The 14,693-nt window shown below is 39.2% G+C and overlaps 1 protein-coding gene across 2 annotated transcripts; it reads left to right on the top strand.

Moving 5' to 3' along the window:
* The first annotated feature begins 1,077 nt into the window (after positions 1-1,077).
* Positions 1,078-14,027, top strand: CASP1 (caspase 1). 2 transcript variants are annotated; one of them, XR_011440268.1, is made up of 10 exons: positions 1,078-3,371; positions 3,991-4,257; positions 6,558-6,620; positions 8,353-8,468; positions 9,108-9,284; positions 9,711-10,098; positions 10,347-10,490; positions 12,821-12,930; positions 13,397-13,500; positions 13,926-14,026. XR_011440268.1 is itself a non-coding variant. In NM_001081842.2 (10 exon segments), coding segments are annotated over 9 exon segments (1,218 nt in total). In that variant the 5' UTR covers positions 3,333-3,364; the 3' UTR covers positions 13,496-13,500; positions 13,926-14,027.
* Positions 14,028-14,693: the final 666 nt, after the last annotated feature.

Raw genomic sequence — 14,693 nt, 5'->3', positions numbered from 1 at the left:
GATGCTCGAGTGTGTCCAGAAAAACAAAGAAAGAAAATCCTTTCCAATCCAGTCTATCATTGCAACCATTGATTTTAGTTTTTTAATTAAAGATTATTGTGGTATAATTTATATAAAATAAAATGTAACCCTTTTAAGGATACAATTTGATTATTACTGACACATATTTTAGTACATCAATATCCCGATCAAGACGGAGAACATTTACATCACGTCAGAAAGTCCCTTCATACCCTATGCACTCAATTTTCCTTTACCTCCTCCTCAGGCAATTAGTGATCTGATTTCTATCACAATACATTATTTTTTCCTATTCTAGGACTTCATATAATTGGAAGCATAAGGCATATATTCTGCTGTATATGGCTTCTTTCACTCATAATAAAAGCTTAACTTTTTCACCTATCTTTTTGCATATATCAATAATTTGCTCCTTTTTTTTTTTTTGCTAAGTAGTATTCCAGTGCATGCATATAGCACAATTTGTTTACTCATGCAAGCACCTACAATGGATATTTGGGATGTTTCCAGTGTTTAGCACCATCCTTTTTGAGGAAACAGTGGGCCCTTGCTACATAGTGGCTCTCTGCTTAGCTTCCCAGGGTCAGTGAGATAATCAATTGATCATGAGCTTAGGGTTCTACAACCCCAGGTCCAATGCCTCGCCATCCTTCTCTGGCTTGGATGCCACCTCAGCCTGCTTCAACTCAGTGGTGTTTGGTCCTGGCTGGTGGAAAAACCTTCATGTGAAATCTTTTAGGCATTTGGGAAATAACTAAATAAATATACAGAAAAGTAGAAGGGAGACAATATATATGCAGTTTCTGCTTTTTTCCCTGCAATGTTTCCCTGTGGCAAGGAGCACAAGATTGTGCTGCCAACTGGACTGGGCAAGTAGAAAAGTAAAAATAAAAATATCCTGAGAAAAAGATTAAAATCTAGACAGTGAATTTTAGTTCAATTAAAATAAAGGTAATACTTAGCCTAGAGACTAAGGAAGCAAAACTGGAGCCCACATGTCAAAAGACAAGTGTATTTTTAATTGTATAGAGTTTTAAAATGTAATAATAGAGCTATCAATATTTAATTTAGATATTTCAAGCGCGTGTGCACATATACTCACGTGCACGCATTCATGCACACACACGCATGCATTGAACGTTTTAGTAACTCTGAGTCCTTATTCTCTTAAGATAGTACGGTAATAAATCTAAGAGTATTTTCAGTAAATAAATTGAAAAGTGTAGGGCTAATATCTGCATTTCGTTATTAGTTCATCTTTTATCAAACAGCTATAAAATAAATTGACCATATGGAGTTTATTTCTGGGACGGTCAATTGAACATGTGCTCACTGAAAGCAATGGCCTCTTTGGGTGTTCCTGGGCTCCTCTGCCTTCAGTTTTAATGAGTTCTCCAATATTTCATTACCCATTTCCCTAATAAATTTCTTTTCTTTAGTGCTCACTACACTACAATATTCTGAATATCCAAGTTACATATTGGGTTTCATTTTTGTCTCTTGAATGTGAGGCCATGGGGGCAGGGGACCATTGTCTGTTTTTGTTTTTATTTCTTTTGAGGAAGATTAGTCCTGAGCTAACTGCTGCCAATCCTCCTCTTTTCACTGAGGAAGACCGGTCCTGAGCTAACATCTGTGCCCATCTTCCTCTACTTTATACGTGGGACGCCTGCCACAGCATGGCTTGCCAAGCGGTGCCACATCCGCACCCACGATCTGAACCGGCGAATCCCGGGCCACCAAAGCAGAACGTGCAAACTTAACCAGTGTGCCACTGGGCCGGCCCCCATTGCCTGTTTTGACTGAACCCCTACCACCTAGAACAGTGTCTGGCATGGAATAGGTCATTCATATATACTTGCTAAATGGATGAATGGAAGAGATGCATGAGGATTCTCACAAAAGATAAACTCAATGGATAATCCACAAATAATTAACCTTGGTAATTTTTCTAGTGCAAAATATTGATATTAAAAGTAATAACACTGGGGCCAGCCCCATGGCTGAGTGGTTAAGTTTGTGCGCTCCACTTTGGCATCCCAGGGTTTCTCTGGTTCACATCCTGGGCATGGACCTAGCACCACTCATCAAGCCAGGCTGAGGTGGCCTCCCACATAGCAGAACTAGAAGGACCTACAACTAGAATATACAACTACTTTCTGGGGGACTTTGGGAAGAAAGAGAAGAAAAAAGATTGGCAACAGATGATAGCTTAAGGCCAATCTTTAAAAAATAATAATAATAATTATAACATGACTTATTGTGTGCTTACTAAATGTCAGGCAATGTTCTATGCATTTTATACATTTTCTCTCATTTGATGATCAAAATTGTGTAGGTATGTGCTATTAATGAAAGTATTTTACAGATAGAGGAATCAAAGCATGGGAAAGTTCAATACCTTGCTTGAGAACAGATAGTTAAAATGCTAAGTTTGACATTCTTAGTCCAGGACCTGAGCTTTTAATTTCTACAGTGTCCCTCAAAACAGAGCCACCTGAAAAAGAAAAGCATTATGTTAGAAAAGATTTGATCCTGGTGAAAAATATTTCCTTCCTAAAAGTGGAACTGCTTCACAGGGACACATAGCTTCTAGGACACAGTCTAGATTTGGGGCATGACGGTACAGGTCACAGTGCTCCAGCTTCTCCAAATGCTATACGCTGAATGTCTGTGTCCTCTCCAAATTCATATGTCGAAAATCTAATGCCCAAGGTGATGGTATTCGGATATGTGGCCTCTGGGATTTGAACCAATCATGAAAGCAGAACCCTCATGAATGAGGTTGGGGCCTTATAACAGAGACCCCAGAAAGGCCCTGCCATGCGAGGACATGGCGAGAAGTCAGCAGTCTGCAATCCAGGAAAAGGCCTTCACCAGGACCCAACCTGACCCTGATCTTGGACTCCCAGCATGCAGAACTGTGAGCAATGAATTTCTCTTGCCTGTAAGCCACCCAGTATGTGGTATTTTGTTGTAGCAGCCCACATTGACAAAGAGACCAAAAGATGAGTTACTTTTCTAGATCACATTCTAGTGAATGAGAGATTCACTATTGTGTGAGTTTAATTGTATACATACTTTTCATTCCTTTCTTGTTCTCCAAGCCCCACGCCTTTTCCTACCCTGACCCGATCCAGGTGTGGGTGAAGGAAGTTTCCCAAGGATACACTCCTTGATGCTAAGATTCAACAATCTGGTTAGTTCTTTGGGAAAAAAAAATGAAGTCAAGCATATACATGCACAGTGGGTATTTCGCAACATGTGTATACACCCTGCTGAAAAGGAAGGTGGAACAGGCTTTCAGTTTCACACCGCACTTCAAGGCTGACAGGGAGAAGCCATGGCGGGTGAGTTTCTTACTGTCTGAAAGGACACGTTTTGGGGAAGAAATAGTTTTGGAAGCCATAATTAGGTTCTGTGACTGCTTAAGTGAGCAGAACCGAGGGAGTGGGAAGAGAGGAAGGAAGGAGAGCAGAGGGAAGAAGGGAAGAGGCCCGAAGACTTTCACGGTCTTTACATAGGAAGGGCAAGGGCCAGAAAGGAACTGGGTTTTACTGGTCTCCTGCTGTCATTTTGCAATATTAACTGAATTCTTATATGTCGTAATCTGATGGAAAGTGCAGAATTGGAACAAGATGGCTACCAGCAGCTGTGGTCCCCAAAGGAAATGGGCTTTCACGGTTTCATTATTTTATCATGCAGAGTTGAATAAACAGGGGGCATGTCAGGATGATCCCTGGTTTTCAGGTACTATGTAGAGATAGTGAATCTGAGTCTTTGAGCCACTCAGTGAGCACGTGTGGGTAAGACTGAGGGAAGAGTAGGAGATGTGGGTGTCCTCAGGACTACTGCACTGTGCAGAGGGACATTTTATTGATTAAATCTAAAGGAGGTTATTCCCTGTTGCTGACATGAGAGGAAAATGAGACTGTTTCGTGACGTGAGGAATCCTTGTTCTTCAAACAGGCAACGTCCTGAAGGAAAAGAGGAGGCTGTTTATCCGCTCAGTGGGCACGGGTACAGTAAATAGCTTGCTGGATGAACTGTTAGAGAAAAGGGTGCTGAACCAGGAAGAGATGGAGAAAGTAAGAGATGAAAATGCTACAGTTATGGATAAGGCCCGAGCTTTGATTGATGCTGTCATTCGGAAAGGGCCCCAGGCATGCCAAATTTTTATCGGTCACATTTGTGAAGATGACCCCCACCTTGCAGAGACACTGCGCCTATCCTCAGGTAAGGATCAACGACTCAGACTAAAGTTCAGATAGTTCATCGGTCATGTTACTGTGCATACAACTTCCTTACCTCTGGTTTCAGGGTCCTATTTCTATAGCAATGGCCTTATTGCATGTCCCCTGGCTCTTTTACTCTTGATTCTTGTTTCTTTGGCCTCTGTGGCCTTCTTTAGATTGAGGCTCACTTCCCATCCTGGGTATGTGGTAACTCATTTGTTGAAGTTCATGAGAACGGTTTGAGAAGCTTCATACTGTATTCTCCAGTCCTCCTGGCAAGGCACCTTATTTATTTATTTAGTTAGTTAGTCAGTTATTTAGTTAAAGTCTAGGGGTCCCTAGGAACTTAAGTAATCATCTGACATGAAGGCTTAAGGTCTGTAATCAAAGACCTTTTAAAAATTCTTTCCAAAATTTTGCTCTCCAGGAGGAATAAAGTATTTCAGTGATGGTGGAACACACAGAGAATAAATTGAGTGCCTCTATAAAAGTAAGATCTTAAGTGAGGCCCACCCACTCTACCTCCAGGCCTCCTGAGGGCCCAATACAGGTTCAAGCTTCTGAGCTGCCCCTCCTATGGTTCGTTAGTCCTTCCATGCAGCAAAGATGGGAGCTCTGGTGGAATCTCAGCTCCTGGGTTCTTTTGCATTTCTGAAAGCCATTCAGAAGATGTTCTTTGAAAGCAGAAAGTCTTGTTTCCTAGGGATTAGGGGAAGCCTATGCCTGTCTGAGTGATGTAGCAAATGTTTTCTGTGTTCATCTATGGGTAATAAACCTCTTGTTTTTCTTTTGATACCACTTTTTCATTTAATCCCCCTCCCCCAAATCAAAGACAATCAATCAATAGCAATCAGGATCTAGAATAATTGTATAATAGCCAAAGTTTATTCTTTGGTGTCCCATTCCTTTCAACTCATAGTCCTTGAATTTTAGCAGCACTTGTACACCCCATTGTGGCAACTCTAACCCCTGGAGTCTGCCTCTCTAGCTGTCAGATGATACCTCCGCAGTCAGGGCTGTCATGGCTTTGTCTCCTCATCTATTTGTCAATTTTTTCAGAGCAATAGAATGTGATAATTAGATGTAATATTTGAATGTACTTTAATGGGAGAGGTCTAAAAGAAAGTTCTTGGCATGCACGCCACTGCTATAACAAGGCCTCCTCCAGAAAATGTTCTTGAATTTATTGATGGTTAATTTAGTCCAGCAGTCTAGAGTGGAAGATGGGACAAATTGCAGCCTATGCCTTGGGTCTGAAGTTTTGTGGGACATCCTATGGCTATCCTCCATTTAGGGCAAGGAAATGGACCATATTTTGCCTATAGAAATCCTGTCTTCAATAGGTACCATGAAATGAAGACTTGGAGTATTTCTCATTTGTTAGCTCATGCCAAGTTTTAAAGTTTCTGGAATGAGTTTCTAAGGTGGATGTTGCTGTATTGAGATCTTTATAAAACCCTAAATAAATTAAACTTAATTCTTGTTTCTGAAATTGATAATCGTAATAAATAGCACCCCAGAGATTTTATTAATAAGTTTGAGTGAGTTTATGCAACCAAATAATGTAACTGAGGCTTTCCAGTGTTTTCCTCCTCAGAGTCTGGCTTATGCCACTGAGTAGGGCAAATGCAGATTACAGAGAGATTGTATTCAGGTCTCCTGTCACATGTACAACTGTACAGTACCTTTTGTGGGCTGGCAGAGTATCTTAGTGATTAAGAGCTCAAGATTGATAGTCAAGACAGATTTGTGTTCATATCCTGGCTCCAGCAATTTCCCGTTCCATGGCACTTAGGAAATTTACTTAACATTGACAGGGGGTACGCCAGTGGCACCCCTCATCATAATTTTCTGCTGTGATAAAACTTGGCAAGGCTAATTGTCCAAGTGCTTTTTCTTCTTAGTTTTCTCCAAAGTCCAGGTCAGCTCTGAGTTAGACAACTTGACTTTGCACACACCTGTTAGGTAGTAGTAGTCCTGTCAAGAGTCACCTTGAAACACACATATTAAGGTAATTCTTGATCCTATAGCTGATGCTGTCTCAATTCCATTTTCATCTTAGAAAGTAGAAATCAAGAAACTCACTTCTTGACACTTTGGTTCTGCCCCAAGTGTTAAAGTTCAGTCATTCATGCGCAGAGGCTTTTGTTTCCTTGTGATGAATGTGGCTCCAGGTAAGTCATATCTTGAATAGGATCAAGGCCTGTGGAAGGCATTTTTCATACAGAGTGTTCAACACATTGGGGTAAGATTCTTCAGAGATCGTAAGTAATTATTTTAATCTCCTTCATCTTTCCTCAGGTCCACAATCTGGAAATTTTCTTAAAACACAAGACTCCCAAGCAGTGGTTCATTCCTCCCCAGGTAATACTGTTTTCAAAGCAATAAAATTCTTTGAACCCCATCTTCCATGATTTTAGCTTCAGATTCATAGGATGAACCTAAGATGAGGTGGCTGTGGGTAACTCTCATGGATTGATCCTATGGTTTTTTTCTTGTGCTCTATTCTGCTTTAGCAGAAGCCTTTCCTACAGCTTCACTACCATGTCTATACTAACAAATTCTGAATCTGTGTCTCAAATCCTGACTACCTGAGTGCCACATTTCACTATTTAAGTGCCTACTGAACACATGCACCCACATCTCCCATAAACACCTTTATCTATACATGCCCAGAGCTGAACTTGCCACCCTTCATCACCTTGCTTCTCCTCCAGTTTCCCCTATCTTAGTTAACGGTGCCACCATTAGCTAGTTATTCAAACCAGAAGCCTGAAATTATCTTCAGCTCTTTCTTCTCTCTCACTTTCAATATTCAAGCAGTGGCCAAGTTTTGTTGATTCCTCTCTCAAATCCAATCTGTCTTTCCATTTCTACTTCTACTACTGTGTTTCCGAACCCTTATTCTTACAGTGCCCTGTGATTCTACAGCCACAACTCTCGCTCAATTTTTTTTTGTCATTTTTAAATAAACGCATCCTTTCCCCCACTGGACTTTATGCTTTATGAGGAAATTAAACATGTCTGACTTATGCATAGGTAGGATCACATGTAACAGAAGTTGGCTTAGAACGTACATGCAATAAGTATTTGTTAAAAGACTATTTCACTGAATAATTTCATCAGGATTACTATTACTCACTAAGCCATTAGAAAAATATTCAGCATATGCCTACTGTGTTACAGACCCTGTTCTATGGACTGTTTGGAGAGTAATGAACAAGACAAATAAATTTCCTGCTTTTATTGAGCTTACATGAATATATGAGTTACGAAGGAATAGGTATTAAGAATCTCCACCATCAAATTAGAGATAGCCCAAAATTTAGGGATGGAAATGACACTACACACGCTTGTATCAGTTAAGATGGTACGCAATGCTCTAACGGAGTCAAACATTTGTAATGGCTCAGAGAGGATAGAAATTTATTTCTCATTTATGAAAATTCTAAAATGGACATTCTTCATTAGCAGGCAGCCCTCCTCCAGGTGCTAACTCAGAGAAAATATTCCTCCTCCTCTTCACCATATGTACCCACCGTAGAGAGATCTTAAAGGACAGGACAAAAGCCCGCCATTTCTTCCTTCTCTCCCTCCTTTTTTCCTTCTTTTCTTTCTTTGAATCTCTCTAATGCCTACTCTCATGCCTGTTAATAAAACAAATAAATAGATAGATAAACATATGCATTTAAAAATATGTTAAAATAGACCTACCTCCATTAAATTTTACCAAAAGCTTTAAATCATTGAAAATAAATTTATAATTAACTATTTCATCTGACATGTTGATTGTTTTCTGAGAGTTTTATCATGCATGGACTTGAAACACTCTCTATTTTTTAATCTAAAATATTTATAAAAATGCTGATCCTAAAAGATGAAGGTAGATTCTTGTGTCACACCACTGGAAATCTCCTCTGGCTTGGAATGTGTTCTATTAACAATGACTTACTCAACAGTGCTGATGACCAGCACAGGCTCTCCTCCTAAGAATTCATTTCCTCCTCTGTGACTTTATACACAGATGATGCTGTGAGGAACACCAAGTGGGACACACAGGGATGCCATTATTCATAAAGTTTCTTGTCTCTTGCAGCTCTTCAGGCAATGCCGGATGACCTGGCTAAGCTTGCATTGTCAGGGCCAAAAGTGAGCCTCAAGCTTTGTTCACCAGAAGTGGTCGAAAGGATATGGAAAGAAAAGTCAGCAGAGGTGCTGTTCTCAAAACACAGGGATGGGAATGAAAGACACACTGGAGGCAATCCTGAAGTGCAGTGGCTCTTTTTTAGAGCCAATTTCCTTGAGAGGTTCTGGAAAATCATCCTGCTGCTTCCCTTACATAAAAGATTCTTATCTCCTAGAATCCCAGGCTTATGTAGAAAGTTCCAAGTTTCATCCAATTCCCTGAGTAAATAATTATAACAACAATGGCATCTATTGAATGCTTAATATAATCAGCCACTGTTCTAAGCAAGTTGCAAACAGTAACACCTTGAAACTTCATAAAAACTCATTTTAGAGACCAGGAGACTGAGGCACAGATAGTTAAATATTTTGGCCAAATCAGTAAGTTGAGGAGTCAGTTTTAAAAATTAATTATTCTGGCTTCAAAGCTTTTTCTCACAACCCTACCTCTCAAAAATAATTAAAGCAAGTGCTCAGCTGCTAATCAGACATTTGAAAACTCCATTTCCACTTCCATAGTAGGACTCATTCCCCCTCCATGTTTTTATGTATGGTTCATGAGATTTGGTTTCTGGATAGGATGAAGGGAGGAGAAGTTGTCTTAAACAATCAAGATGAATATTTATTTAAGAACAAGTCTGTTCATCCAATCTGCATTTCCTACAGATGTACCCAATAATGGGAAAGTCGATGACCCGCACACGGCTTGCGCTCATTATCTGCAACACAGAGTTTGACAATCTTTCCAGGAGAGCTGGAGCTGAAGTAGATATTGCAAGTATGAAGGTGCTGCTAGAAGGTCTGGGGTACAGTGTGGAATTGAAAGAAAATCTCACCGCTTTGGTAAGGTCCATCATAATGTAGAGACAATGGTCATATCCTTCATATTCCTAAAGAATGTTAGAAAGCTTGGTTGTAGCACCAGAAACTTAATCTCTTGACAGTCTAGAATCTAAATTTGCCATTGGAGGGTGCTGCATGCTACAGTGACCCCTTCTAATGTAGGGTCTTTTAGAGAGAGTTTGGTGAAACTTTTAATTGGGAAGTGTTCTATCAACTCAATAATTCTCCTTTCTCTCTACTAGAAATCCATGGATGGCATTCTATAACCCTTTCTTTACCTTTCTCTGAATTGAGACTTCAATTATCTTTTGCATTCCATTGATTTTTATATCACCCAGGAATTCCTTAAGTGTCTTTTTATTGGATTCCCACGGTGCCATGATAATGAATCACATTGTCTAAAATCAGGGGTATGGTCTTTTCCAGGACATGACTACAGAGCTGAAGGCATTTGCTGCCCGCCCAGAGCACCGGTCCTCTGACAGCACTTTCCTGGTGTTCATGTCTCATGGTATTCGAGAAGGCATTTGTGGGAAGAAATTCTCTGAGAAAGTCCCAGATGTATTAGAAGTCAACACCATCTTTCAAATTTTTAACACCAGGAACTGTCCAAATTTGAGGGACAAACCCAAGGTGATCATTATCCAGGCCTGCCGTGGTGGTGAGTGCTGATGTCTGTTAGAACATGAGACATTCAAGTATTGACCTTATCTTATGTATCCAGGATTTTTCAGCTTTTTTGTGTCTACTCCTTAATGTCAAAGTATACCACTGTCACCAAACAAGATTGAAACTTCTGTGAGTTGTATAACTGGTTAGTAGACAATTTATTCCATTTTCAACTAAAAAGATAGGACTTTTGTCTTAAGATTTTGATTGGATGCCGTTAGAATTCATTTCAGGGTTAGGAGAGATGAGTTGTTGAAAAGATATGTGTGTATGTGCATGTGAATGAAAGATAGTGATGAATAAATCAATAAATATGATTGAGCAGAGATTTATGGGGAGAAAGTAGTTCTCTTGACTGTTGGAATAATGAGAAACCAAATTTTGTTTTTCCAGAGAATCAAGGGGTAGTGTGGTTAAAAGACTCAACAGGAACTTCTGGAAGTAGCTCCTCACTGGCTCCAGACGATTTTGAGGATGATGCCATTAAGAAAGCCCATGTAGAGAAAGATTTTATTGCTTTCTGCTCTTCAACACCAGGTAATGAGTGCCTGTGTAGGAGGTCTTTGTGGGTGTTACTGGCGCAGCAAATCAGACCCACCCACTAGAGAATGGATATCTGTGTTCACGAGACTTCTAAAGAAAAAATTAAATCTTCCCCTCATTACACCTTCAATGTCCCTTATCCACAGAGACCAAATGTGCATATATTTTTACTTAATCAGTAACTAGTAAACTCCCGTGGTGCAAAATATTTACCTGGAACTGTGATGGATAAATAGAAGAGCATCTACACTGAAGTAAATTAGAATCTGACTCCACATAGTAAAGGTTCACGATCTCGGGATGATTCAGCAGTCCAATGCCTAGACGTCATGTATTTACAGAAGGGTAGGATTTATAGAAGGGATAGGAATAAGCAGAAAAGCAGACAAGTCTGATTGAGTCCCTAAGTTAAAGTGGTTTCAACTAGAAGTATGGAGCATATGAAACAAGAAATCTGAATGATTTTCAGTCCAGGCTTTGGATTAAAACTACGGCTGATTATATTCTGACCGTGCCATTTAGGATTTATAAACTGGCTCCAGTTATTTAGCCTCTCAGAGCTTTCTTTGAATTCCTCACTGATATATGTGAATACAAATACCATTGTTCTAAGAATTAAGTGAGACAATATATCCAACATATTGAGCATGGCACAGAGTAAAGAACACATTAAACGACTGCTATTATTCAAGATGTTTCCACTTTGTAACTTAACTCAACATTTTGCCTTGAGTAACTTTTCATCTCAGGGTTTAAATAAAAGTCATTTGAACTCTTTCATCCACTACATTTTGGAATTTCTTGAGCATTCTCATTCTCTTGATTGCCTCTGGCCTTAAGACTTTGCCTCAACTCAAACAGTTTAATTTACAGATTATTTTCTGTAATGAGATACTATCTCTCAGGAGACAACCTGGTTCTGCATTGTGTTGACCATGTCTTGATGTAGAAATCAATGATTTTGTCAGTGCTCAAAATCAATGACACTAGGCAAAAAACCTATGCATTTACAGCTTAAGTGTATTTAGGAAATGTTAGTATTAAACATAACTATTCTTTAAAATCCTTTAATGCCAGCCTTCCTCAAGAGATTTACTTCTGGCTGTATAGCCATTTGTAGGCTCCCAGCTTCTTTACATCCATCTTGTTGATTTCTGTCTCCTTTTCTTTTACTTTCCTCCCCGCTCCTTTCAAGATGATTCTTAGATACTTTATTCAGTTATCTTCAGCTTCCCCTAGTAAACCTACCTCCGCATGCTCTAGCATTAAAGCCAACTGTGTTACAGAGCTCTCCTGAAGAAAAGTGACCATCCACTCCCTTAATTTCACAAAGAACTTTTAGAGATCCCTGCCTCCACGCTCTCTCCCATCTACTCCCTTTAACTGGAACCAGCCTCACAAGATAGCTGTGGTTTTAAATAGAATTTTAATCTATTATTATTATACAATTTATTACCATTTTTATTGGCTAAAAAGTTTGGTTCTATATACAGCTATTTATACCACTTCTTTCTTATATATTTCTTTGAATAATTTTAAAATGGCCTCGTGACTTTTATGCCACTACTTTTTTATACAATTAATACCATTCTTCAGTATTTCTCTTCCATAAGTCTGTTTTGTCCTTCAATAGAATACGATCTTTTTCTGTTAAGCCTCTTCTAGCCTTGTACTTCTTTTATGTTGGTACCATTTTCATATTCAATTAAAATTTTCTTTGTCTAAATACCTTATGGTCAGAATTAATTGATTTTTGATTTAATTATTTATAAAGTAGATAAGTTGAAATGTTATTAGTATAATTACACTGTATAGACTGAGTATTACATACCCTATATTCTCCCAGGCATTTGTAACACATATAGTTAATCTTCAAATATCACTTTGCACCAGAAATTATCATCTTACTCTTTGTAGTTGAGGCCACTGCATTTCAGAATGTATAATTAAATTAAATCAAGTCAGTTAGTAACAATCCTGAGATCCACATTCAGGTGTTTCTTCCCGAAGGTCCAATCATTCCCCTCTACCCCATTCTGCCTTTCCCTCCCTCTCTACTAGATTTGCGACTCCTTGAACTCGGAAGCTGTGCTACCCTAACATCTGCACAATGCACAGCATAATTCATATGATCTTAACAATTATTGAGTATCAGTAAAAAATACTCACCAAACATTGAATATATTCACTAAAAAATGGCATACAGTGTATAGGAAACAGCTTGAACTCAACAGGGAGCCTCAGCTGGTATGGAACTCCTAGGACTCCACCTCTGTGGCCAGGCAAGAGCCTTGTGTGAGATTTGGAATGTGCTTTATTCGCAGATACTGTTTCTTGGCGAAGTCCCACAACGGGCTCTGTTTTCATTGAGAAACTCATTGAAAATTTGCAAGAATATGCCTGGTCCTGTGATCTGGAGGAAATTTTCCGAAAGGTAAGACTCTAGATGCTTCTTGCACTCCACATCCGTGCATGTTTGACTACTCCCATTGGAAATGTAGGGAGCAGCACTGGGTGTGTTTATATTCCAAAAATGCCTTTCTCTCCAAACGAGCTTTGAGGTTCTTTGGTGAATCAGCAAACCTGGAAGCCAGATCCAACCTGTTATGATCTACAAAACAACCTTTAGAAAACAATTATTTATTTTAACTCTCCACTTGCTGTGAATAGATGAACAACTGGACTCCAATATGCCTGTGTCCAGAGTTATTAGATCCAGCAGCAGATTTAAAAAGTCTGGTCATTTTATGCTTAGGTATGCATGTTGCTATGATTCTTACAGATATACGGCCTTTTGGTTTTTACGATTTATTTTGCTATACTCTTTGTAATTTTTCCAGCTTAAGTGAAAATTCTTCTGCTAATAAAAGAACAATCTATAGACTATCTTTTCCATTTAGGTCCGATTATCATTTGAGTTGCCAGATGCTAGGGCACAGATGCCCACTGCCGAAAGAGTGACTTTGACAAGACGCTTCTACCTCTTTCCAGGATATTAAAATAAGTACGTGGTATCAGTGTCTATGGATAGATGTGTGTGTGTGTGGAGGGAGGTGGGGCAAGGTCGGGAGAAGAATACTGAAACTTCATCCTGGTCAAGGTCTCAATGTCTAGTATAAGCAATAGGAAATATCTAAAGGATGCCTTTCTACTGTTCAGTGCAGAACGCAGTGCTCTTCTCTCAAAATTCTGCAGCGTTAGATGGCCCTTTCTCAGGGTCAGCTGATGTAGGTGGAGTGGTGGCCATAAGGTGAGGAAAGCTCGGTTTTAGATGTTCCTCCTCATTTCCTCAGCAGGGCGATATTTAGACATAACATGGGCTCTTCCCTTCTATGAGTGTGTGTGTCCCCATGGATGGAGTGATTTTATAACTTGCATTTCTTTTAGCAGAATTCTTTTTCATGTTTGTTTTATTTCCTTTTTCTGTAGGAAGCCAGGAATTCTGTCATTCTCTACCTGTTTTTGGAATTATGTCTGTAGTAAATAGATATTTCTTTAAATATTCCAATAAATCTGAAATAAAAATAAAAGATTGTCTTTTTTTTTTTTTTTTACCACTTTGAAAAGATAAGGGTTGGAATTCGGAGCAGGCGATGGATTTAGAGTTTTTAGACTTGATCCAGAAGAGTTGAACTGGCTAACAGTACCATTCTTTCTTTCTAGAAGCCATTTGTTAGACTTTCTGCTTTAAGAATACAGATGCAAGTCACAGTAGGTAACTGATTTCAAAGAATTTGGAGCTCAGCAAGAGAGATGCACAGAAGGCAGATAATGTGATAACAGACTTATCTAACATTCCAGAGTTCACTATTCACAAAGCCATTACCAGAAATTACATATTTCTATCCTTCCTTAAGGCATTTCAGGGATACAAAGTAATTTTGATTCAACTCCAACTAGTGGTTTACAGTCTCATTGAGAAGACAAGTCAGCAAACGTGAAACATTTAGCAGACAAGACATGACACCCTAACAATAAGCACTAGAGTGTGTTGTATGCAGAATAATGTCCCTGCATGGTGCAAAGATCGTGAGTTTGGAGTGAAATCCCAAATCCCACCCTGAGCAATGCTAGACTCAGGAAAGACTGGAAGAGCTACCCTTCCACTTGTAAGTATGAGCGCTTTCTAATCCTAACTGTCAAAAGTGAAGATGAACTTCTGACATTTTGAACACCGTCAAAGTTCAACTATCACAG

The sequence above is a fragment of the Equus caballus genome, chromosome 7 (assembly GCF_041296265.1).
Source record: "Equus caballus isolate H_3958 breed thoroughbred chromosome 7, TB-T2T, whole genome shotgun sequence".
NCBI classification, from domain to species: Eukaryota; Metazoa; Chordata; class Mammalia; order Perissodactyla; family Equidae; genus Equus; species Equus caballus.
Note: the sequence above shows the minus strand (reverse complement) of the source record. Positions and strands in the feature narration are given on the sequence as shown.